The sequence below is a fragment of the Bombina bombina genome, chromosome 6 (assembly GCF_027579735.1).
Source record: "Bombina bombina isolate aBomBom1 chromosome 6, aBomBom1.pri, whole genome shotgun sequence".
Lineage (NCBI taxonomy): Eukaryota > Metazoa > Chordata > Amphibia > Anura > Bombinatoridae > Bombina > Bombina bombina.
Window position 1 is genome coordinate 481,912,829 of NC_069504.1, and position 26,154 is coordinate 481,938,982.

Below are 26,154 nucleotides of genomic sequence, written 5' to 3' on the forward strand. Positions count from 1 at the left end.
GCCAGATATTAGATCCTTTTGTCAGGCCTTGGTCAGAATTAGGTCTGTATTTAAACCTGTTACTCCTTGGAGTCTTAACCTTGTTCTTAAAGTTTTGCAGCAGGCTCAGTTTGAGCCAATGCATTCCATAGATATTAAGTTGTTATCTTTTAAGGTTTTGTTTCTTGTTGCTATTTCTTCTGCTCGGAGAGTTTCAGGAACTCTCGGCTTTGTGATTTGCCTTATCTTATCTTTCATGCGGATAAGGTGGTTCTTCATACTAAATTGGGTTTTCTCCTTAAAGTGGTTTCGGTTAGAAATTTTAATCAGAAATCTGTTGTCCCAATCCTTCTCATAAGGAACGTCTGTTGCACAATTTGGATGTTGTGCTTGCTCTAAAATTCTATTTACTGGCAACTAAGGATTTTGGTGAGTCTTCTGTCCTTTTTGTTTGTTTCTTAGGAGAGCGTAAGTGTCAGAAGGTTACTGCTACTTCTCTTTCTTTCTGGTTTGTTTTGCTTATGAGACTGCTGGTCAGCAGCCTCCTGAGAGAATTACAGCTCACTCCACTCCTCTTCCTGGGCTTTCAAAAATAAAGCTTCTGTGGAAAAAGAGGCTTCTTTTGGGAGAAAGGTTCTTCAAGCGGTGGTGCCTTCTGTTTAGGTCTGCCTGTCTTGTTCTTCCTCCCAGTTCATTCCGTGTCCTCTAGCTTGGGTATTGGTTCCCACTAGTAATTGAATGACGTTGTGGACTCTCCATGTCTTAGGAAAGAAAACAAAATGTATGCTTACCTGATAAAAAAAAATTCTTTCCGGATATGTAGAGTCCATGACCCCACCATTATTTATGACAGTTATTTTTGACTAAACCTCAGGCACCTTTGTGTTATACCTTTTTCCAATTCCCTTTGGTCGAATGACTGGGGACTATGGGTAGGGGAGTGATATTTAACAGTCTTTGCTGTGGTGCTCTTTGTCTCTCACTAGTAATTGAATGACGTTGTGGACTTTCCATATCCGGAATGAAATTTATCATACATTTTGTTGTTTTTTCAGATGCTATTAAAGGGGAAGTTCACCCAAATATGTTCTCCACTTTAAATTATTCCCAATGATCAATTTTGTCTGCTAGAGTTTATTAAATTGTTTACAAGTAGCTCCTTTACCCATATTTTAGCATTTGAAATAGCTGATTTAGCCTGTGGTATCCCCACATATACTGAAAATGTATATACTTAAGCCTAGGCTATTGATAAGCCTAAGTAAACACAGCCAGCAGAAAATATTATACTCTTAGTGGGGTGCAGGATAGTTAAAGTGATGGTAAATCCTAGCGTTTGTGAAACGCTTGGATTTACCATTGGAACAATAAAGGGGACTTTCATTCATGAAGTATAAAATACTTTATGCTGAAAGCTCCTTTGCTCCAAGCGTTCGCTGCACTGCACTGCTAAGGCAGCACACAGCAGAACGCTATTTGACAGAGGTGACATTTCCACCTCTTAGCCAATAGCCGTGTGGGAAAGCCAGCTTGGTGCTGCATATTGCCACCTACTTCATATACAAAAATAAACCTGAGTGCAATTTCTCATACATTTTATACTCTGCAGCTGGTATATCATTGAAAATACATTAATGGGAAAACATTTTTTACAGTGTACTGTCCCTTAAAGATTGTTGAAAATAATTCTTTCAAAACCTTTGTTCTGATTTTGATTATTCCATTTGAGGAGAGAGTCATTTTTCGAAAAGCTGTAGAAACCATTAGTAACCATTAGAAACCATAAGTTAGAATGATGCACTCTCAGAGAAGTTTGTCTGATTTCTGTGAGGTGTTCTACCTATTGCACTGATCCTACAGTACTGATATGATTATATTTTGAGTGCAAATAAATTGATTTATAAGTTATTATAATTCAGTATCTAAATAAGTTGGAACCATGTTATTCTGTAGAGTTAAAAATTCTGTTTAACTTTTTTTAATATTATTAGTATATACATGCAGTTAAGCACCAAAATGAAAGCATTTTTATGTAAATGAGCTTATGCCGCTGTGTAACATGTAGTGGGCGGTAGGCAAACTGAAACATACATTGGTATGCATTTTGTACTCTAGCCTCTCAAGTAGTATGTAGAAAATTTACCAATTGCAGCTGTAAATTACAAGGTGAAAGGATAATTAATTAATGGTTATTAGACATCTTTTATTTTAAATGAATAGTTATTTAATGACAGTGGATATATATATATTTGTGTATGTGTGTGTGTATATATATATATATATATATATATATATATATATATATATATATATATATATATATAATATATTATATATATATATATATATATATATATATGACAAGGAACCTCTGGCTTTTGATATGAGTTGCCATACTTGTATACATGGCCATGGCTAAAGTTACTGAGTCAGCTGGCTTCAGGTAAGCTTAAAATAATTTAAATGAGTAATTGCTGTATATCTAACTGAAGTTTTAATCACTGTGTGCTTGGAAGATTATGCATTAATAATCACCTGTTGCAAATAAAACCAGTGGGGTGGGACCAGTTGCAGAATTATTTGTGCCAAGGGCTGCAGAAAAACAAGTTATACCTCTGTTATCTCAAACTACAATTTTATATCACCAGTAGTATGGTTCTTCAGTCCAAAACCCACTAACAGCCAATGTGTCATATCCTTTGTATTATTCGGTTTCATTATTTTGAACTAGTTACCATAATACAGTGCAAAATGGGTCCATAGTTCAGTTGCATTTCTCTTTCCACAGGCTGTGTCCATTATGGAAGATGAGGTTTTCAATTTCAATTTGACTCTCTACCCTGATGCCACTCAAGGAGAAGCCTACAAGGATGTATCCAAGGTTGATGGGGAAGTATCTCTCAGGGTTGGCTGTATTCAGATAGTCTTCCTTCACAAGTTCCTCATGTCTCTTCTAGTAAGTTGATTTTTTTCCTTCAGGTATTGTTTTGCAACTTTAAATATTTATGCAAACCTACACTACTCTATCTACAATTAAATTATTTTAGGTGCTGACACACTGGTAATCTATGGGGGGCACGTTGTAAATGAGCTATTTAATAATAATAACCCACAGATCATAGCACGTCAATTAAAGGGACAGTCAACACATTTAAAAAAAAAAAAAAAAAAAAAGATAGATAGATAATGCCTTTACTAGCCAGTCCTCAGCTTTGCACAACCAACATGGTTATTTTAACATACTTTATAACCTTTAAACCTCTGTCTGTTTCTAAGTCCCTAAAGACAGCCCCATGATCACATGCTTTTGTATTTGCTTTTCACATCAGGGGAAGCTAGTTCATGTGAGCCATATAGATAACATTGTGCTGATGCCTGTGGATTCTAACAGAGCACTAATTGGCTTAAATGCAATTCAATAGATAGTCATGTGATCAGGGTGCCGGCAGAAGATGCTTAGAAAGAAGTTAATCACAGAGGTAAAAAGTATATTAAAGGGACAATCAAGTAAAAAAAAAAAAACTTTCATGATTTAAATAGGGAATGTAATTTTAAACAACTTTCCAATTTATTTTTATTACCAATTTTGCTTTGTTCTCTTGGTATTCTTAGTTGAAAGCTTAACCTTGGAGGTTCATATGCTAGTTTCTTAGACCTTAAAGTGAATGTCAATTTTTACCTTTTGTGTTATCTAGTTTTGTAGTCATTACTGATATTAAGTGTACCGCCGCAATAAATTTATAATAAAAAGTGTATTTTATTGTTTATTTTATATCTTGCATCTCGCTCATTCGCTTACCCGCTCCTCCCACTCATTGCTTCCTCATTTTCAAGCAAATTACGTAAACAGCGGTCCCACCCGCTGTTTACGTATAGGCACTGCGCGCTCCCGTGTCTATTTTACATTGCGCATGCGTTACTCTTGTTTACGCTGTATAACAAGATAGTATTCATTGAATGAGTGTATTCATTCAATGAAAACTATCGTGAGTGGCGTAGGACAGGATCTCCCAAAAGAATCTAAAAAAGAATCCAGACAATTTCAATAACATAAATATCGAGTGTAAGTCTATTTTGGATATCTAAAGTATATATTAAAAGTAATACTGATATCTAATGGAATAGAGGTGTGTTAAATGGTTTGCCACAAACATATATTTTAGTTTGATCCTAAATCCATAAAAAGTATAATGGCAGCAAATAAAGGATTTCACTCGATATATTGCAGATTATGTTTTATATTATGATTATATTAGATAGTAGTGTAAAATACAGCGCATATATCATGCATTATGTGCCTAAACATAGTTGTCACATAGATAATAAAAATAGAAAAATCTAACCTGTATACGGAGACCTTTCACATCCACTAATACAAATTTGACAATACAGAGGAAATGAAAGGAATCCGTATAATAATACTAGTGTTTACTAGTATTGCGCATCGCGCGAAATGTGCACGAGCTTACAGTCGATTAGCTTGGCACCAAAGACGAACGCATGCGCAATAAGGACATATTACGTAATGAGAAGAGGGTGGGTCCCCCCGTGGTTAGAGCCGTTATTGGCTACTGAGAAATCAATCAAAAAGATGAGCAACAGAGCGCGAATGCCGGGCGGAGGACGGTTTAGCCGCAAATTGGTATAAATTTAGGGAAAATAAAGGTATACTTTTAGAAAATGTAAAATTGATGAATGAAACTCAGGTTTTTTATTGATATTTGATAGACTGCTGTTTAGAACGAAGGCTGAGTTTACATTCACTTTAAAGGCCGCCTCTAATCTGAAAGCATTTTGACAGTTTTTCACCACTAGAGGGCGTTAGTTCATGTGTTTCCCATAGATAACATTGAGCTCAGGCACGTGAAGCTCCTAGGAGCCAGCATTGATTGCCTAAAAATGCATGTCTGTCAAAAGAACTGAAATAAGGGGGCAGTTTGCAGAGGCTTAGATACAAGGTAATCAGAGGTAAAACTTATATTTTTATAACTGTGTTGGTTATGCAAAAGTGGGGAATGGGTAATAAAGGGATTATCTACATTTTTAAACAACAAAAATTCTGGTGTTTACTGTCCCTTTAACATAACCATGTTTTCTGTGCAAAACTGGAGAATGGGTAATAAAGGGATTAGCTATCTTTTAAAACAAAAAAATTGAGTTGACTGTCCCTTTAATTGGTTATCCACTGTGATTGTGCATGTAAACAGCCCTGGTCTGTGGATGAATAAATTGTGTGTTGTTTTGCAGCTTCTCATCTCTTTGGTTGGTGACAGTATAATCTGTTTATATGAAATGAACTAAGCACAGGGATAGGCAAGGTGTCCGTAAATGGACACTGGTGTCCGTGACTAGCCCTTGCAGTGTCCGCCACAACCTTAGTATATATTTTCTTTCTCATTAAATAATAGGAATAAAAAAAAATATGTAGTGTGAATAAAGTTAGTGGCTTGTCATGAGACTGCTTGCGAGATTGGGTGATAAGTTATGGAAAAAATACAAGCCTGAGTGAAATACTGGATGTGTATCTGCATCTGTATAATAACACCCAGCTCTATACAAAGACACAGTAGTGACACTGGCACATGCGTATAGCCAGACAAGGGCTGGTTATAGGGTCAGTGGTATCTGCATCAGTATAATAACACCCAGCGCTATATAATGACACAGTAGTGACACTGGCACATGGGTATAGCCAGACAAGGCCTGGTTATAGGGTCAGTGGTATCTGCATCAGTATAATAACACCCAGCGCTATATAATGACACAGTAGTGACACTGGCACATGGGTATAGCCAGACAAGGCCTGGTTATAGGGTCAGTGGTATCTGCATCAGTATAATAACACCCAGCGCTATATAATGACACAGTAGTGACACTGGCACATGGGTATAGCCAGAGGAGGGCTGGTTATATGATCAGTGGTATCTGCATCAGTATAACAACACCCAGCACTATATAATGACACAGTAGTGACACTGGCTCATGGGTATAGCCAGAGGAGGGCTGGTTATAGGATCAGTGGTATCTTCATCGGTATAATAACACCCAGCACTATATAATGACACAGTAGTGACACTGGCACATGCGTATTGGCCAAATAAGGGCTGGTTATAGGGTCAGTGGTATCTGCATCAGTATAATAACACCAAGCACTATATAATGACACAGTAGTGACACTGGCACATGGGTATAGCCAGAGGAGGGCTGGCTATAGGATCAGTGGTATCTGCATCACTATAATAACACCCAGCACTTATATAATGACACAGTAGTGACACTGGCTCAGGGGTATAGCCAGAGGAGGCTGGTTATAGGGTCAGTGGTATCTGCATCAGTATAATAACACCCAGCACTATATAATGAACACAGGTAGTGACACTGGCACATGGGGTATAGCCAGACAAGAGCTGGTTATAGGGTCAGAGGTATCTGCATCAGTATAATAACACCCAGCACTATACAAAGACACTGTAGTGACACTGGCTCACAGGTATAGCCAAGAGGAGGGCTGGTTATAGGATCAATCAGTGGTATCTGCATCAGTATAATAACGCCAAGCACTATACAAAGACACTGTAGTGACACTGGCACATGGGTATAGCCAGAGAGGGCTGGTTATAGGTCAGTGGTATCTACATCAGTATAATAACACCAAGCACTATAAAATAATGTTTTTAATTCAAATGTACCTTGGTGTCCTTCACTAAGGTCTGTACTTTGGAAATGGTCCAACCACAGCCTTTGTTCTTGTCTGTGCATATCCCTGCTAAGCACCTGCCATAAAGTTTGTTAGTGACAACACTATTCTTTTTTTATTATTATTAGGCCAGTTCTTTCAGGGAAGCTCAGTTAAAAGTCTGTATTAGTAAACAAATGGCAAACAGAGATGGTCAACGTATTATCAGATTCCTTTACTATGTCAAAGCTACATCTAAATGAAATATGAAAACATCTGCGTGATCATTGTTGCATTTGAAATCTTAATTTGTTTTGAGAACTGATAAAGCAGATATAGGAACAGGACAATTAGGGTTAGGGTCTGGCTTCTCTATGCTCTTAATATTAGTTATATTTAGTGGTGTGTGTAGTTTATTATTGTTATGCCTGCTAGTAAGCAAATGTGTTTTATTATTAAGGTGTGTATGTCCACAATTTCTATTCGTTTTCTAAATGCATAAAAATAATATTACAGAAATTGTTTTGTGCAGTTTTCTGTTCAAATTAATTAGTGCAAATCAAATTCCATGTAATTTTTTAGCACATCCTAATATAAAAAGGCACTCCTACGCTGCCATGTTCATTTAATGTTTTATTAAAATGTTTTCATTATTTATTTTTCGCCACCCAACATTTTCTATTTTCTGAATCCTTTTAAAAAATTAGTGGTTCAGTTTGTTTACGTACAGCCTTTTAAGTAAAGAGCCATTTGTGCCTTTATGCTGGCGAAGCACAGCTAATTTATCTAATTTGGCAATGTTCTTGTAGCCTTTCAATGTTCTGTATTATCACACTTAAGAATTATCTGTGTTATTATTTCACTAAAATAATGAATGAGGTCTTATTCTTGCATCTGTTTTATTGCTTACCACATGCATATTTAAACTTTGATTAATGTGACATGTTTTAGAATTTCAGACCAATTAGCAATTTTGGCAAACTTGACATTAGTATATGTATGGACAGGTCTGGACAGCACTCACAAAGGCTGACTTGCTACTGGATTCTTCAATAACTCAGGAGGTGAATTACTCTTATGTAATACAATCCTAGCATATATAAAATGAGTTGTTGGCCCATGGTTTAGCTATTTAATTTTTAATTGAGCATTGCTGGCCAGGCTCATTTGTTTTATTTAATTTGTTTTTAGCAAAACAATTTTATGTCCCTTTTCTATTCAGTAGCAGATTGATGAAGGAAAGACTAAATATTTATTGAAACTTAAGAAAAATATAATTTGCTTGGAAATAAGTACAGTACATTATTAACTAGTGTATTTATTTCAATACAGGTGGTGAGAGTCCATGATCTATTACTCCTGGGAATTTACTACTTCCTTACCACTAGAGGAGGCAAAGATTCCCAAATACCATAGAGCTCTATAAAACCCCCTCCCACCTCACAGGTACCTCAGCTCTTGTCTTTACCTTCACTGGAGGTGGTCGAAGAATGAGGTGAAAAGAGTCTCAAACTATACCCATATGCATTCCTCTGACAAACCCTGTACTCTGAGGGGAAAACAGGCCTCAACATAGAATTAAAGCCCCTCTCTTTGAAGAATCAAATGCACATTTTTCATTATACAATGACCTCCAGTGGAGGCAGAGAGCAAGACTGATAATATAGGCAAATTGTAGAATAATATAAACACAATCGTCTTCTTACACATTGTCCCATATGTGGTTAACCAGACATACATTTGATGGTATCAGATGATAAGTTATCATTATCCAAACCCAACGGTCAAAAGAATATCCGCCCTTGAAAGCAAAGTGTGTCCATACTTTAACTTTTCTAATTATCTATTTTTTTAGCCATGATCTGTAAGGTATTGAAAATGCATTGTGCCAAGACCAAGGGGAAATTTTATTTTTCCTTTGCCAAAGAAATCTTATTTTGTCCAGTTGGAAAAATCTCAGATGCTACACTGAATATATCTGCTAATCAACGTCCATTATTGTAACTAAATACAGATCTGGTTTTGGAGCAGCTCAGACCAGAGTGGATTTGATTTAAATCAAACTGATTTAATTCACGATTTTAAATCCACGATTTAAATCACTAGTCAGTAAGGCTTGTTTTAAATCATAGTTTTCTACATAAAGACTAATTCTTGCTGGTATAACTTTAATATGCAAGTAGATGAAGATTTTTTAGAAATAACAACTTTTCATATTAGTTTTTTTATCCCCAGTTTAATAGGTTAATCAATATAATTCATATTTGGACAACTTTTCTGTTGTACTTAGGAAGGAGAAAAATAATCATTACATTTAATATTAACAATTTAAATAGATGTATTCAACTGATCAATAACATTACAGCATATGTTATTGCTTAAACAAACATCCATGTTTGTTAACTAATTTGGCTCAACAAAATATATATATTTTAAGAAACTTAGACCTGTCAGCCCAGCCTACACATGAAAAACTTAAAGTACTGTCTCTGTAGCTCACTCGTCATCTTCAGCTTCTTCTTTGTTCGTAATCTGGAAAAGAAAAACAAGCTTTCCCTGCTTTATCGGGTCCCCAAACGATTTCTCAATTTAGAATGAATGAGTCCAAAGGAAGAAAATATTCTTTCAACGCCTGCAGAAGAAGCTACTGCTGTTAAAAGTGAAATCATTACTCGAACAGTGTCTCTAAATCCAAGTGCTTAAGTGACTTCCACCAGTTCACTGGTGTGACTTTCTTTAAAATCTCTTCAGCAAACATATATTTCTTGAATGGTTCCCCCTTAGCTTTGAAGTTTATTATAGTTTGCATTACAGATGGATGATTGCTTGGATACCCATATCATAGCTTAATATCTTGTAGGCAGAGAAACTGATTAATGGAATTTATGTACCAAAAAAATTAAACATATACAGCCCTTATTCTACATAATTAAAAAAACGAATCTTTATTTCATGATGGCATAACTTTGGATGGTAATATATTTTCCTCAAAAAGCATTTTATTAAAAAAAAAATCCGATTTAAATCCTAAAAATCCGATTTAAATCCAAAAAATCCGATTTAAATCCAAAATTATTATTTTTTTTTTTTTTTTTAAATCATTGATTTTTATCCACCCTGGCTCAGACTGAAGAAATTAAGTGTATCATAATTGGGTGGCTTACAATTTATGAAGTTTTGAGTTATTTCATCCTGTTTGAAGTTGGTGCTGTGAAACAGGTAAATGTGCTTTACAAAATACTCTTTCTACTTTTTATACTTTACAAATAGATTGGTGTTATTCTCTCCTTTAAAAATGCAAATATCATTGTCTAGTGAGGCTGGTATAGTATGGGCTTGCAAGACAAGCCACCAAAAAATATATTTCTCATTTGTTATTTATTGTGTTGTTTGGCCTTTATGTGCCCTAATTTTAAATCAAAAAATACAAAAATACATTGCAGTTTAATTCTGAAGTTTCCATTGTGTTCAAATTACAATTTAGTTATATTTCCTTATCTTCTGAAATTTGTATTTTCTGTCTGGATGTTATACATCGGGCAATTACCTAAAGGCTTTCTCAAAAGGGTTGCAATATTAAAATAGCTCTCCCTTTTTAATGTTAGTTTATTAATATGCAATACAAAATATAAAAATGCACAGGGTTGACAAACTGTTAAAACTGTACATAACATTAATAACCTGAAATCGGCATGTGCTGGTGGAGAATCGACACAAGCAGTATTGCAAGTTCATAACAGACTGGTAATTATTGTAGAGACTAAAGCCTAAGGCATTGTCCGTTTCAATTAAACTTTATTGATATAACCCTGTTTTGGATAGTAGAGGGCATAGACATACAGTGTATTTATTTCCAAAGAAGGAATGTTTAAGCCCTCATGGTGTAACTGTTAAGCTCCAGTGCCTATACAAAAAACATACTGCTTGTTAATTTGACATATAACAGAGGGAATATTAAATTCCATAGGTGCTATAGTGGCAAGGATCTCCAGGCAGTCAGTTAGCCTTGCAAAGCTGGCAGGGGATATTGATCTAATTTAACCCTCTTATGTGCTCTACAAATATCAGATACTAATAATACTTAATAAAAAAAGGGCAAGGTTGCAATGGTGTCTGTTGATAAGTCTATTGCTGGAGGAGTGATTAAAGTAAATAGGTATGCATAACCTATAATGACAATCAATACTTAATAGAACTTGGATCATGTGATATAGCAGAACAAACCAGTACCTTATTTAAGACTGATGATTAATTTGGAGAGAGAGTATGTGGCATCTGAATGCAGTTTTTCAATTTGTTATTACCTATTAAAGAGGCAGTAAATAGATTCAATGCTCCTTTTTTAAAGGGACAGTCCTAGTCCAAAACAAACATTTATTATTCAGATAGGGCATGTAGTTTGAAACAATTTTTCCAATTTACTTCTATCACCAATTTTGCTTTGTTCTCTTGTCATTCGTAGTTGAAAGCAAAATTTAGGATGGTTCATCTGCTAATTTCTAAGCCCCTTTAAGGCAGTTTCTTAGCTCAGGGCATTTTTACAGTTTTTCACCACTAGAGGGTTGTTAGTTCATGTGTTTTATATAGATAACACCCGCACGTGGAGTTCCTAGGAGCCAGCACTGATTGGCTAAAATGCAAGTCTGTCAAAAGAACTGAAATAAGGGGGCAGTTTGCAGACGCTTACATACAAGATAATCACAGGGGTAAAAAGTGTATTATTATAACTGTGTTGGTTATGCAAAACTAGGGATATGGGTAATAAAGGGATTATCTATCTTTTAAAACAATACATATTCTGGTGTAGACTGTCCCTTTAATTATGGGTGCCACCATTTTGGAACCTAGGTTTCACTGCAGGTATCTCAAAGAGAGTTACTGCACATTTGGAAACACATAGCAAAGGAAATTGCAGTTGAAAGTTAGATTTTAACATGGCAGCACAATGTCTAGATGATGACGGAATAACCTTAATACTATGCTTATAAAATGAAATTGTATTTAATGTTGCTTTAACTACTCAGTCTTCATTAAATGCTGTTTGTGTCCATTTGTTGAAAGTCTAGAATGCTGAGTTTGGCTCCAGATGGCTTATCTCTTTTGTTATTGTCGTCTTTTAAGCTCCCATTGTGGACCTAGGTAAGAATGGACATCAGGAGGTTCATCATGTACTCAACAATTGCAATGAAGTTATCTTTATCAATAAAAGTTCAACCTGTTGCCTTATGGACAGAAACAAAGTAACACTACTTAATAAAAAATAAATAAAAAACCTCAGACAGTTCTCTCTCATTCATAAAGGGACGTAACGCCAAAATGAAAATGCTCTATTATATTAGAAGATTGTATTATTGCACTCTCGCTTGCATGTAGCTAAAGGGTTTATCACAATTCTAGAGAAAGAAAACACCATTAAAGTCTATGGGGACACATCTGATGAACGTGTAACCACCAATATCTTGATAGCTCCCTGTAGTTCATTACTGTGAAAAATAGAATGTATTAAACCTTCATGATTTAGATGGAGCATGCAATTTTAAATAACTTTTCAATTTACTTCTGTTATCAATTTGCTTTGTTCTCTTGGTATCTTTTACTGATGAGTAAAGCTAGGTGGCTCATAAGAGCCCAGGAGTGTGCACGTGTCTTTAGTATTCTATGGCGGCAGGTAGTTTGAAACATTGTAAAACAAAGCTTCAAATAATGTTGCAAACCACTGCTGTCATAGAATACTAAAGACACGTGCACACTTCTGAGCTCTTATGAGCCTACCTAGTTTTACACTTTAATAAAAGATACCAAGAGAACAAAGCAAATTTGATAAACAGAAATAAATTAGAAAGTTGTTTAAAATATCACGCTGTATCTGAATCATGAAAGAGTTTATTTTGACTTTACTGTCTTTTTAAACCCCTTAACGACAGGCACATCCTACAAAAAGGGTCAGTTAAGGACCAAGGACGTGCCTGGCACGTCCTCTGGGGTTTCAAGCGCTGGAAGCGATCATGGTCGCTTCCAGCCGCTTTCATGGTATTCCAGCAATTCCCTTAATATTGAGGCATTGTGCAATACCCTTTTTAAGCCACACCGATGCAGAGAGGGCCACTCAGTGGCCCCCTCTGCATTGGCCAGCGATGGTGCCAATCGTTGGTGGGTGGTTGGGTGTGGGTATTAGGGATATGAGGGAAGGCGGGGTGTGGGCGGACCCATTCACTGGAGCAGTTTCTGTTCCTGGCTCAGATGTCGGGAGGGGGGGGGCACGTGCGCTACACACCTTTAAAGGCAGGAGGAAGAGGGAGGGGGAATAACTGTTGGAAAGGGATCTGGGAGGGGGGGGGGTATTGAGGGGGGCAACTACACTACAGAAAAAATTGGATTTAGCACAGAAAAAGCCTAAAATTTTGCAAACTGGGTACTGGCAGACAGCTGCCAGTTCCAAGATGGCGGCAACAAATAAGTAGAGGGGGAGGGTTAGAGAGCTGTTTTGGGGGGTTGGCTCATTGGTGTTTGGGGCTAAGGGGGGATCCAACACTGCAGCATTATATATATAAAAAAATAAATAAAAACATAAAGCCTTATTTTACTACTGGCAGACTTTCTGCCAGTACTTAAGATGGCGTGGCAATTGTAACATAGTAGATGAGGTTGAAAACCTATACAAATATACAGTAAAATACTTACAAAAAGCTCCAGTTAAGCTTAAATAATCCACTAAAAGGTCCTATCCATGTGAGGTGGGTCAGGGAGGGATCAGGGGGTGGGATGTGTCAGGTGGGAGGCTGATCTCTACACTAAAGTTAAAATTAACCCTACAAGCTACTAATAACCCCTTCACTGCTGGGCATAATACAAATTTGTGGTGCGCAGCTGCATTTAGCGACTTCTAATTACCAAAAAGTAATGCCCAAAGTCATTAAATGTCTGCTATTTCTGAACAAAGGGGATCCCAGAGAAGCATTTACAACCATCTGTGCCATAATTGCACAAGCTGTTTGTAAATAATTTCTGTGGAGAAACCTAAAGTTTGTGAAAAAGTAATGATTTTTTTTTTTATTTGATCGCATTTGGCGGTAAAATGGTGGCATGAAATATACCAAAATGGGCCTAGATCAATACTTTTGGTTGTCTACTGAATGTCAAGGGATATTCAGGAGATTCCTGACAGATATATCAGTGTTACAATGTAACTATCACTAAATTTGAAAACAAAAAGGTTTGGAAATAGCAAAGTGCTACTTGTATTTTGCAAAAAAAAGCAAAGAAACATGTAAACATTGGGTATTTCTAAACTCAGGACAACATTTAGAAACTATTTAGCATGGGCATTTTTTGGTGGTTGTAGATGTGTAACAGATTTTGGGGGGTCAAAGTTTTTTTTCCCATCATATTTATTAAAAAAATTTATAGTAAATTATAAAATATGATGAAAATAGTGGTGTATTTAGAAAGTCATTTTAATGGCAAGAATGACTGTGTATAATATGTGTGGGTACAGTAAATGAGATGAAGTGGGAAAAATTACAGCTAAACAAAAACACAGCATAAATGTAAAAATAGCCCTGGTCCTTAAAGGGACACTAAACCCAAAATTTTTCTTTAATGATTCAGATAGAGCAGCAATTTTAAGCAACTTTCTAATTTACTCCAATTATAATTTTTTTTTTCATTCTCTTGCTATCTTTATTTAAATAGTAGGAATTTAAAGCTTAGGTGCCAGCCCATTTTAGGTTCAGCACCATGGATAGTGCTTTGTATTGGTGGATACATTTAGCAAACCAATAAGCAAGCATAACCCAGGTTCTCAACCAAAAATGGGCCGGCTCTTAAGATTTACATTCCTGCTTTTTTAAATAAAGATAGCAAGAGAACAAAGAAAAATTGATAATAGGAGTAAATTAGAAAGCTGCTTAAAAACTGCTGCTCTATCTGAATCATTAAAGAAAAAAATTGGGTTTAGTGTCCCTTTAACGGTAAAGAAAATTGAAAAACGGTCTGGTCACTAAGGGGTTGAATACATTCTTTACTGTCTGAGTTAATCAAGTGGCGCAACATAGGTTGCTTGACCTTTTTAAATTTCCTATTTTTTTTGAAATATTACCACTCTATGTATGTTTATTTGATGTCCTGATTTTTGCACTCAAACCATTTACTTTAAATTTGTAATATGCACACTAACCTGTGGGCTACACAATTTTTCTTCCGTGGTGTTTTGCGACGATCGAAAGCGATAAATACTGTGCCAACTTGTTATTTGGCCCATAGTTGTACTCTTCTCACTATCCTTTAGTATACTCTAAAATCTGAGTAAATATGTTCATACTTTAGGGGCCAAATTATCAAGCTCCGAATCGAGCTTGTTGCCCCTGTTTCTGCGCAAGCCTTCAGGCTCGCCATGAAACAGGAGTTATGAAGCAGCGGTCTTAAGACCCCGCTGCTCCATAACTGGTCCGCTGCCTCTGAGACTGCAATCTGCAATCCGCCCCGATCCTATACGATCGAGCTGAGTGACACCCCCTGCTAGCGGCCAATTGGCCGTAGGTCTTGAAGGGGGGGCAAGCATTGCACAAGCAGTTTACCAGAACTGCTTGTGCAATGTTAAATGCCGACAGCTTATGCTGTCGGCATTCAGCAATATCTGTCGGCACATGATACGCTACAGCGTTTGTCGGACAGACATACACAAATTGGCTACAAACAAGTAAGGTCCCACAATGTACAGCTGCATCGGAGTAGTACCGTAACTGCGACTAATCAATCCGCCAAAGGTTATCACAGAGAAAAAGTGCAGGCACTACTTCGAGGGTAATAATAAAATAAATCCTTTAATAACGAGCAAAGTTAAAAAAACAATGTCCATGGCAAAACAAACAGACACCAGAGTATGAAAAAAGAGACCGGCCTGACACGTTTCACGTCCCACCTAGTGGCGCTTAATCATAGGCTACAGTATGTAAGAAGCAATACCCTTTTATAGGGAAAACTCATTAACCCCCTTAACACATAATACAAAAAAATGATAAGTAAAAACAATTCATAGATTAAAAACACAATTACATAAGGAACAATGAACAAGAGAGAGAATCCAATTCATAATAGTAAGAAATATATTGGAACACAGACACCATTAACAGGAAATGATGGAAAATAGATAATAGTGCCTCTTATAAATCGTAAAAAATAAACAAGAGGAAAGAAACTTCACATGTTATAATAGATGGCTTTATATGTACTGACTAAGTAAAGATGGGGTTGATGTAAATACTCACATCCCTATATTTTAATGGAATGAGTAAGGAAAAAACATAAGGCTAAATCAATCAATCATCTATAAAATAATTAATATCACACTCCTTATTCATACCATTAGGCTGGCGTGAGTGCAATTTTAAGATCCAGAATAATTCCATTTTATCAAGGATTTTTTGCTTATTGCCTCCTCTTGGCGGGATGGTAGCTATGTCTATAATTTGCACGGACATATCCGCAATGTGGGAAAAATGAAAACCATTAAAGTGGTTGGCCACAGCTGAGTCCTTGCAATAATTTTTGACATCTCTAACCTGCTCTCCAAATCTGGTCCTAACCTCACGAGAGGTCTTACCCACATATTGGCAATGAAAAATATTACAAGTAAGGAGGTAAACGGCAAATGTAGTTTTCCAATTCGCATAAACCTTTATAGCATTTTAGGAATTGTCAAAACTTGAAACAAAAGTATCACCAATAACTAAATTGGGACAAGTGACCCAATCTCTACCTCCACATTTGTAATTACCCTTCCAAGATAGCCAATCATGAATACCTGTAGTTTTATTATTTCTCACTAAGCTAGGAGCGAGTGATCTAGCCAAAGTCCTCGGTTTCCTTGTAACAAATCTTCAAGTATTAATAAGGGGCTTAAAGTGAATGTCAATTTTGATGCTAAAGTGCCCGGTTTTTAAATTTTTATTTAAAACAGGGGCACTTTAATTCATCAAAATTTACATTTCACTCCTGTTGAGAAAAAAACGTACCTTTTAATCTTCACAGCAGCTCCAGCTTCCTCCGGTTGTTGCAAGCCATTTCTGACGCCAGAAATGATGGATAGGTCATCCTCCAATCATGGCTTCCCCCCCGGGGGAATCAGTGTTTGATTCAACACTGTGATTGGAGGAAGCCAGATTCCTCATTTTAGACCCCGGAAGAGGCTTTGCGACGGGCGGAGGAAGTTGGAGCTGCTGTGAGGATTAAAAGGTAAGTTTTTTTTTTTCTCAACAGGAGTGAAATTTAAATTTCTTTTGCAAGATGTCCCGAGTCCACATTTTCATCCTTACTTGTGGGATATTATCCTTCCTAAACAGGAAGTGGCAAAGAGAGCACCCAGAGCAGAGCTGTCTATATAGCTCCCCCCTTAACACCACCCCCCAGTCTTTCTCTTTGCCGACTCTATGCAGGAAGGGTAAAGTGAAAGAGGTGATAAAACTGTTTTTTTTTATTTTATCTTCAAGCAAGAGTTTATTTTTAAATGGTACCGTGTGTAACTTTTTTACTCTCAGGCAGGTGATAGATGAAGATTTCTGCCTAGAGGATGATGATCTTAGCATTTGTAACTAAGGTCCACTGCTGTTCCCAGGAGGACAGGAAAACTTCAGTGAGTGAGGAACAGTTTCTTGCTATACAGCAATGAGGTATGTTCAGTCATTTTTTCTGCAGAGAACTGTGATAACTCAGAAAGGCTGACAGTATCCCCATGAGGGGAAGGGTAAGCAGTAATCCTAGTCTTAGAAGGGGCTTTACTAGCTTGCATAAAGGAGTTAATTTATGGACACTCGGTTTGAATAATATATAAGGCAAACGTTTGTGTGTTCTGGGAGTACTGTTTATATTTCTTATGGGACAACTGTATTGAGGGATACACTTGGCTTTTTTGGGTTTTTTATAACCCACATGGCTGTAAAAATGCTTGGTAGTTCTGATGGCCCTAGTAAGGTGGTGGGCGGGGCCTAATTTTGCGCCTCAGTTGCGCAGTTATTTTATATAGACAAGCAGCAAGCTACAATACTGGAGGGTCCTGGTGAACTTCTGGGGCCTAATCAAAGCTTTATACCCACATTATTGATCCCTAAGGGCAGGTAGGAGCCACAGAAGAGCTGTGGCAAGGTGCTGACAGTGGTTTTTACCGGTTTTTGACACTTTGTCAATCCGGTTTGCATATTTGGGGGTAATTGCTTCAATACTTGTGGTGCAATCTACCAAAGTTTATTGAGGCTACTACAAAAATTTCGGAAAATTTTAGTGAATTTTAAAGCAGTTTTGCAGTTTGTGTATGTCTTATTTTTCTCTTTAAAGGCACAGTACCGTTTTTGAAAATTATTTTTTCATTAAATAAAGTGTTTTCTAAGCTTGCTTGTCTCTTTACTAGCCTGTTCAACATGTCTGACATTGAGGAAAACTCCTTGTTCATTATGTTTAGAAGCCATTGTGGAAACCCCCTCTTAGAATGTGTCCCACTTGTACTGATATGTCCTATAAATTGCAAACAGCATAATTTTGACTTATTAAGAGTTTGGCACTGGATGATTCTCAGACAGAAGTAATCAGGTTTTGCCATTCTAAGTTCTCCCCATGTGTCACAACCATTAACGCCCGCACATGCAACTCCAAGTACTCTAGTCCGTCTAATTCTTTCACCTTGCAAGATATGGCCTCAGTTATGAATACAACCCTCACAGAGGTTTTATCTAAACTGCCAGGGTTGCAAGGGAAGTGCAGTAGCTCTGGGTTAAGAACAGAATGCTGAGCTCTCTGACGCTTTAGTAGCCGTATCCTATATTCGCTCACAATGTTCAGAGTAGGGATGAGGGATTTGCTATCTGAGGGAGAGATTTCTGATTCAGGAAAGGATGTTCCCTTAGACAGATTCAGATATGACGGCATTTAAATTTAAGCTAGAACACCTCCGTATTGCTCAGGGAGGTTTTAGCGACTCTGGATGATTGTGACCCTATTGTAGTTCCAGAGAAATTGTGTAAAAGGACAAATTTTTAGCAGGTTCCTGTTTACACTGATGTTTTCTCTGTTAAGTGTAGTCAGTCCACGGGGTCATCCATTACTTATGGGATTATATCTCCTCCCTAACAGGAAGTGCAAGAGGATCACCCAAGCAGAGCTGCTATATAGCTCCTCCCCTCTACGTCATACCCAGTCATTCTCTTGCACCTAACTAATAGATAGGACGTGTGAGAGGACTGTGGTTGTTAAACTTAGTTTTTATTTCTTCAATCAAAAGTTTGTTATTTTAAACAGCACCGGAGTGTGTTGTTTTTTCTCAGGCAGCATTAGAAGAAGAATCTACCTGAGTTTGTGTATGATCTTAGCGGTCGTAACTAAGATCCATTTGCTGTTCTCGGCCATTCTGAGGAGTGAGGTCACTTCAGAACAGGGGACAGCGGGCAGGGTTCACCTGCAAGGAGGTATGTTGCAGTATATTATTTTCTAAGGAATGGAATTGACTGAGAAAATACTGCTAATACCGATGTAATGTAAGTGCAGCCTTAAATGCAGTAGTAGCGACTGGTATCAGGCTGATATGTATGTATGTATGTTTACACTGAGGTATTTCTGGGGAATGGAATTTCACTAAGAAAATACTGTATACATTTAAGTAATATTTGAGCCTCCACTGCAGTGAAAGCAACTAGCAGCAGGCTTATTAATAACATTTAATAATTTTATTTTTTAAACGTTTACTGGCATGTTAATCGTTTTTCTCTGAGGTACTTGGTGATAAAACTTTTTGGGCATTATTTTCCACTTGGCTGTCGTTTATTTATGAATAAAGTCAGTTTACTGAGCTTCCCCACTGTTGTAATATGAGTGGGAGGGGCCTATTTTGGCGCTTTATTGCGCAGTAAAAATTCAGTCACAGTCTTCCTATTTCTTCCTCCATGATCCAGGACGTCTCTACAGAGCCCAGGGGTCTCCAAAACTAGTTTTGAGGGAGGTAATCACTCACAGCAGACCTGTGAGACTGTGCTTTTGACTGTGATAAAAACGTTTATATTAAATTGTTATCCGTTTTTGGGTACTAAGGGGTTAATCATCCATTTGCTGGTGGGTGCAATCCTTTGCTAACTTAATGCATTTACTGTGAAAATTTGGTTGCTATAACTAATTTGGTTCATTGTTATTTCAACTGTGACAGTTTTTTTGTGCTTCTTAAAGGCACAGTAACGTTTTTTATATTGCTTGTAAATTTATTTGAAAAGTATTTTCCAAGCTTGCTAGTTTCATTGCTAGTTTGTTTAAACATGTCTGACACAGAGGAATCTCTTTGTGCAATATGTTTAAAGGCCAATGTGGAGCCCAATAGAAATTTGTGTACTAATTGCATTGATGCTACTTTAAATAAAAAGCCAATCTGTACATGTAAAGAAAATTTCACCAGACAACGAGGGGGAAGTTATGCCGACTAACTCTCCTCACGTGTCAGTACCTTTGTCTCCCGCTCAGGAGGTGCGTGATATTGTGGCGCCAAGTACATCAGGGCGGCCCATACAAATCACTTTGCAAGACATGGCTAATGTTATGACTGAAGTATTATCTAAATTGCCAGAATTTAGGGGTAAACGCGACCACTCTGGGGTGAGAACAGAGTGCGCTGATAATAATAGAGCCATGTCTGATACTGCGTCACAATTTGCAGAACATGAGGACGGAGAGCTTCATTCTGTGGGTGACGGATCTGATCCAAGTAAACTGGACTCAGACAGTTCAAATTTTAAATTTAAAGCTTGAGAACCTCCGTGTTATTACTAGGGGAGGTATTAGCGGCTCTGAATGATTGTAACACGGTTGCAATTCCAGAGAAAATATGTAGGCTGGATAAATATTTTGCGGTACCGACGTGTACTGACGTTTTTTCCTATACCTAAAAGGCTTACAGAAATTGTTAACAAGGAGTGGGATAGACCCGGTGTGCCTTTTTCACCCCCTCCTATATTAGAAAAATGTTTCCAATAGACGCCACCACACGGGACTTATGGCAGACGGTCCCTAAGGTGGAGGGGAGGCAGTTTCTACTCTGGCTAAGCGTTACCACTATCCCGGTGGAGGATAGCTGTGCTTTTTCAGATCCAATGGATAAAATGTGTAGAGGGGGTTACCTTAAGAAAATGTTTGTTCAACAAGGTTTTATATTACAACCCCTTGCCATGCATTGCGCCGGTCACGGCTGCGGCGGCATTCTGGGTTTGAGTCTCTGGAAGAGGACCATTAGCTCAGCTACATTGGATGAGATTTATAGACAAGCTTAGAGTCCTTAACTAGTCAATTCTTTATTTCTGATGCCGTAGTACACTTAACTAAGCTTACGGCTAAGAACTCCGGATTCCGCCATTCAAGCGCCGCAGAACGCTGTGGCTTAAATCCGTGGTCAGCCGATGTGACTTCTAAATCTAAATTGCTTAACATACCTTTCAAAGGGCAGACATTATTCGGGGCCCGGTTTGAAAGAAATTATCGCTGACATTACTGGAGGTAAGGGCCATGCCCTGCCTCAAGACAGAGCCAAACCAAGGGCTAGACAGTCTAATTTTCGTGCCTTTCGTAACTTCAAGGCAGGAGCAGCATCAACTTCCTCCGCTCCAAAACAGGAAGGAACTGTTGCTCGCTACAGACAGGGCTGGAAACCTAACCAGTCTGGAACAAGGGCAAGCAGGCCAGAAAACCTGCTGCTGCCCCTAAGACAGCATGAAGTGAGGGCCCCCGATCCGGAAACGATCTAGTGGGGGGCAGACTTTCTCTCTTCGCCCAGGCTTGAGGCAAGAGAATGGTCCAGGATCCCTGGGCATTAGAGATCATATCTCAGGGATATCTTCTGGACTTCAAAGCTTCTCTCCAAAAGGGAGATTTCATCTTTCAAGGTTGTCAGCAAACCAGATAAAGAAAGAGGCGTTTCTACGCTGTGTACAAGATCTTTTACTAATGGGATGTGATCCACCCAGTTCCGCGGTCGGGAACACGGACAAGGTTTTACTCTAATCTGTTTGTGGTTCCCCAAAAGAGGAACCTTCAGACCAAATCTTGGACTTAAAAATCCTAAACAAATTCCTAAGAGTTCCATCGTTCAAAATTGGAAACTATTCGGACAATCTTACCTATGATCCAAAAGGGTCAGTACATGACCACAGTGGATTTAAAGGATGCCTACCTTCACCATATCACCGATTCACAAGGATCATTATCGGTACTAAGGTTTGCCTTCCTAGACAGGCATTACCAGTTTTGTAGCTCTTCCCCTTCGGGTTAGCTACGGCCTCCAAGAATCTTTACAAAGGTTCTGGGCTCTCTTCTGGCGGTACTAAGACCGCAAGGAATTTCGGTAGCTCCGTACCTAGACGACATTCTGATACAAGCGTCAAGTTTCCAGACTGCCAAGTCTCATACAGAGTTAGTTCTGGCATTTCTAAGGTCGCATGGGTGGAAGGTGAACGTAGAAAAGAGTTCTCTATTGCCACTCACAAGAGTTCCCTTCTTGGGGACTCTTATAGATTCTGTAGAAATGAAAATTTACCTGACAGAGGACAGGTTAACAAAACTTCTAAATGCTTGCCGTGTCCTTCATTCCATTCAACACCCGTCAGTGGCTCAATGCATGGAGGTAATCGGCTTAATGGTAGCGGCAATGGACATAGTACCTTTTGCACGCCTGCATCTCAGACCACTACAATTGTGCATGCTAAGTCAGTGGAATGGGGATTACTCAGATTTGTCCCCTATGCTGAATCTGGATCAGGAGACCAGAGATTCTCTTCTATGGTGGCTTTCTCGGCCACATCTGTCCAGGGGGATGCCCTTCAGCAGGCCAGATTGTAACAACAGACGCCAGCCTGCTAGGTTGGGGCGCTGTCTGGAATTCCCTGAAGGCTCAGGGATCATGGACTCAGGAGGAGAGACTCCTTCCAATAAACATTCTGGAATTAAGAGCAGTTCTCAATGCACTTCTGGCTTGGCCTCAGTTAGCAACTCTGAGGTTCATCAGGTTTCAGTCGGACAACATCACGACTGTGGCTTACATCAACCATCAGGGAGGGACAAGGAGTTCCCTAGCGATGATGGAAGTCTCAAAGATAATTCGCTGGGCAGAGTCTCACTCTTGCCACCTGTCAGCGATCCACATCCCAGGCGTGGAGAACTGGGAGGCGGATTTCCTAAGTCGCCAGACTTTTCATCCGGGGGAGTGGGAACTTCATCAGGAGGTATTTGCCCAACTGCTTCGGCGTTGGGGCAAACCAGATCTGGATCTCATGGCGTCTCGCCAGAACGCCAAGCTTCCTTGTTACGGATCAGGTCCAGGGACCCGGGAGCGGTTCTGATAGATGCTCTGACAGCACCTTGGGTCTTCAACATGGGCTTATGTGTTTCCACCCTTCCCGATGCTTCCTCGATTGATTTGCCAGGATCAAACAGGAGAGAGCATCGGTGATTCTAATAGCGCCTGCGTGGCCACGCAGGACCTGGTATGCAGATCTAGTGGACATGTCGTCCTGTCCACCATGGTCTCTGCCTCTGAGACAGGACCTTCTGGTTTCAGGTCCTTTCAAACATCCAATCTAATTTCTCTGAGGGCTGACTGCATGGAGATTGAACGCTTGATCTATCAAAGCGTGGATTCTCGGAGTCAGTGATTGATACCTTAATACAGGCTAGGAAACCTGTTACCAGGAAGATTTACCATAAAATATGGCGTAAATACTTGCATTGGTGCGAATCCAAGAGTTACTCATGGAGTAAGGTTAGGATTCCTAGGATATTGTCTTTTCTACAAGAAGGTTTAGAAAAGGGGTTTATCTGCTAGTTCGTTAAAGGGACAGATCTCAGCTCTGTCCATCCTTTTACACAAACGTCTGTCAGAAGTTCCAGATGTTCAGGGCTTTTTGTCAGGCTTTGGACAGGATTAAGCCTGTGTTTAAAACTGTTGCTCCGCCATGGAGCTTAAACTTAGTTCTTAACGTTTTACAGGGTGTTCCGTTTGAACCCCTTCATTCCATTGATATCAAGCTGTTATCTTGGAAATTTCTGTTTTTAATGGCTATTTCCTCGGCTCGAAGAGTTTCTGAGTTATCGGCCTTACATTGTGATTCTCCTTATCTGATTTTTCATTCAGACAAGGTAGTTCTGCGTACTAAACCTGGGTTCTTACCTAAGGTAGTCACTAACAGGAATATCAATCAAGAATTGTTGTTCCATCATTGTGCCCTAACCCTTCTTCAAAGAAGGGAACGACTTCTGCACAATCTGGACGTCGTCCGTGCCCTGAAATTTTAATTTGCAGGCAACTAAAGATTTTCGACAAACTTCTTCCCCTGTTTGTCGTTTATTCTGGACAGAGGAGAGGTCAAAAGGCTTCGGCTACCTCTCTCTCCTTCTGGCTTCGTAGCATAATACGTTTAGCCTATGAGACTGCTGGACAGCAGCCTCCTGAAAGAATTACAGCTCATTCTACCAGAGCTGTGGGCTTCCACTTGGGCCTTTAAAAATGAGGGCCTCTGTTTGAACAGATTTGCAAGGCTGCAACTTGGTCTTCACTTCACACCTTTTCAAAATTTTACAAATTTGACACTTTTGCTTCTTTCGGAGGCTGTTTTTGGGAGAAAGGTTCTTCAGGCAGTGGTTCCTTCCGTGTAAAGGTCCTGCCTGTCCCTCCCGTCATCCGTGTACTTTTAGCTTTGGTATGGATGACCCCCGTGGACTCACTACACTTAACAGGGACCGAAAAACATAATTTATGCTTACCTGATAAATTCCTTTCTCCTGTAGTGTAGTCAGTCCACGGCCCGCCCTGTTTTTTACGGCAGGTCTAAATTTTAAAATTAAACTCCAGTCACCACTGCACCCTATAGTTTCTCCTTTCTCGTTGGTTTCGGTCGAATGACTGGGTATGACTAGAGGGGAGGAGCTATATAGCAGCTCTGCTTGGGTGATCCTCTTGCACTTCCTGTTAGGGAGGAGATATAATCCCATATGTAATGGATGACCCCGTGGACTGACTACACTACAGGAGAAAGGAATTTATCAGGTAAGCATAAATTATGTTTTTCCGGTCCCTAAGAGGATTTTGGACATAGTTACTAAGGAGTGGGATAGACCAGGTATTACGTTCGCTCCCCCTCCTGTTTTTAAGAAAATGTTTCCCATATCTGACACCATGCAGGACTCATGGCAGATGGTCCCTAAGGTGGAGGGAGCTATTTCTACTCTAGCTAAGCGTACAACTATAATTTATCGAGGACAGTTGTGCTTTCAAAGATCCTATGGATAAAAAATTAGAGGGTCTCCTAAAGAAATTTTTTGTTCATAAGGGGTTTTCTTCTCCGGCCCTATAGCGTGCATTGTTCCTGTAACCACTGCAGCTTCCTTTTGGTTTGAGGCTCTGGAAGAGGCTCTTCAGATGGAGACCCCACTAGATGATATTCTGGACAGAATAAGGGCTCTTATTCTTTCATTACAGACGCCGCTTTCCATCTAGCTAAGTTAGCGGGCAAAGGATTCAGGTTTTGCCATTTTAAGCGATTAGAGCGTTCTGGCTTAAGTCCTGGTCGGCTTGATGTGTCATCAAAATCTAAGCTTTTGGCCATCCCTTTCAAAGGGTAAGACCCTATTCGGGCCCTGAACTGAAGGAGATCATTTCAGACATCACTGGAGGGAAGGGTCATGCCCTCCCTCAGGATAAGTCAAATAAGATGAGGACCAAAACAAAATAATTTTTGTTCCTTTTTGAAACTTCAAGGGTGGTCCCCGCTTCCTCTTCCCCTGCTGCAAAGCAAGAGGGGAACCTTGCTCAATCCAAGCCAGTCTGGAGACCTAACCAGGCTTGGGACAAGGGTAAACAGGCCAAGAAGCCTGCTGCTGCCACTAAGACAGCATGAAGGGGTAGCCCCCGATCCCGGATCGGATCTAGTAGGGGGGCAGACTCTCTCTCTTTGCTCAGGCCCTGGGCAAGAGACGTTCAGCGACTCCTGGGCCGTAGAAATTGTAACCCAGGGGTATCTTCTAGATTTCAAGGATTCTCCTCCAAGGGGGAGATTCCATCTTTCTCAATTGTCTGTAAACCAGACAAAAAGAGAGGCATTCTTACACTGTGTAGAAGACCTTTTTACCATGGGAGTGATCTGCCCAGTTCCAAAAAGCAGAACAGGGGCAAGGGTTCTACTCCAATCTGTTGTGTTCCCAAAAAAGAGGGAACCTTCAGACCAATTCTAGATCTCAAGATCCTAAACCAATTCCTAAAAGTTCCATCCTTCAAGATGGAGACCATTCGGACTATTGTACCAATGATCCAGGAGGGTCAATATATGACCACCGTGGACTTAAAGGATGGCATATCTACAACATTCCTATCCACAAAGATCATCACCCGGTTCCTCAGGTTGCTTTTCTGGACAAGCATTACCAGTTTGTGGCTCTTCCCTTCGGGTTGGCCACGGCGCCAAGAGTCTTCACAAAGGTGCTAGGGTCGC

General features: G+C 39.1%; 1 protein-coding gene across 1 annotated transcript in view; it reads left to right on the plus strand.

The window, feature by feature from the left end:
* The window catches only part of VPS13C (vacuolar protein sorting 13 homolog C), a 1,402,311-nt gene that overhangs the window by 464,439 nt on the left and 911,718 nt on the right, over positions 1–26,154 (plus strand). The window contains 1 exon segment of the mRNA XM_053719302.1: positions 2,768–2,935. Within this exon segment, the coding sequence (XP_053575277.1) occupies positions 2,768–2,935 (168 nt within the window).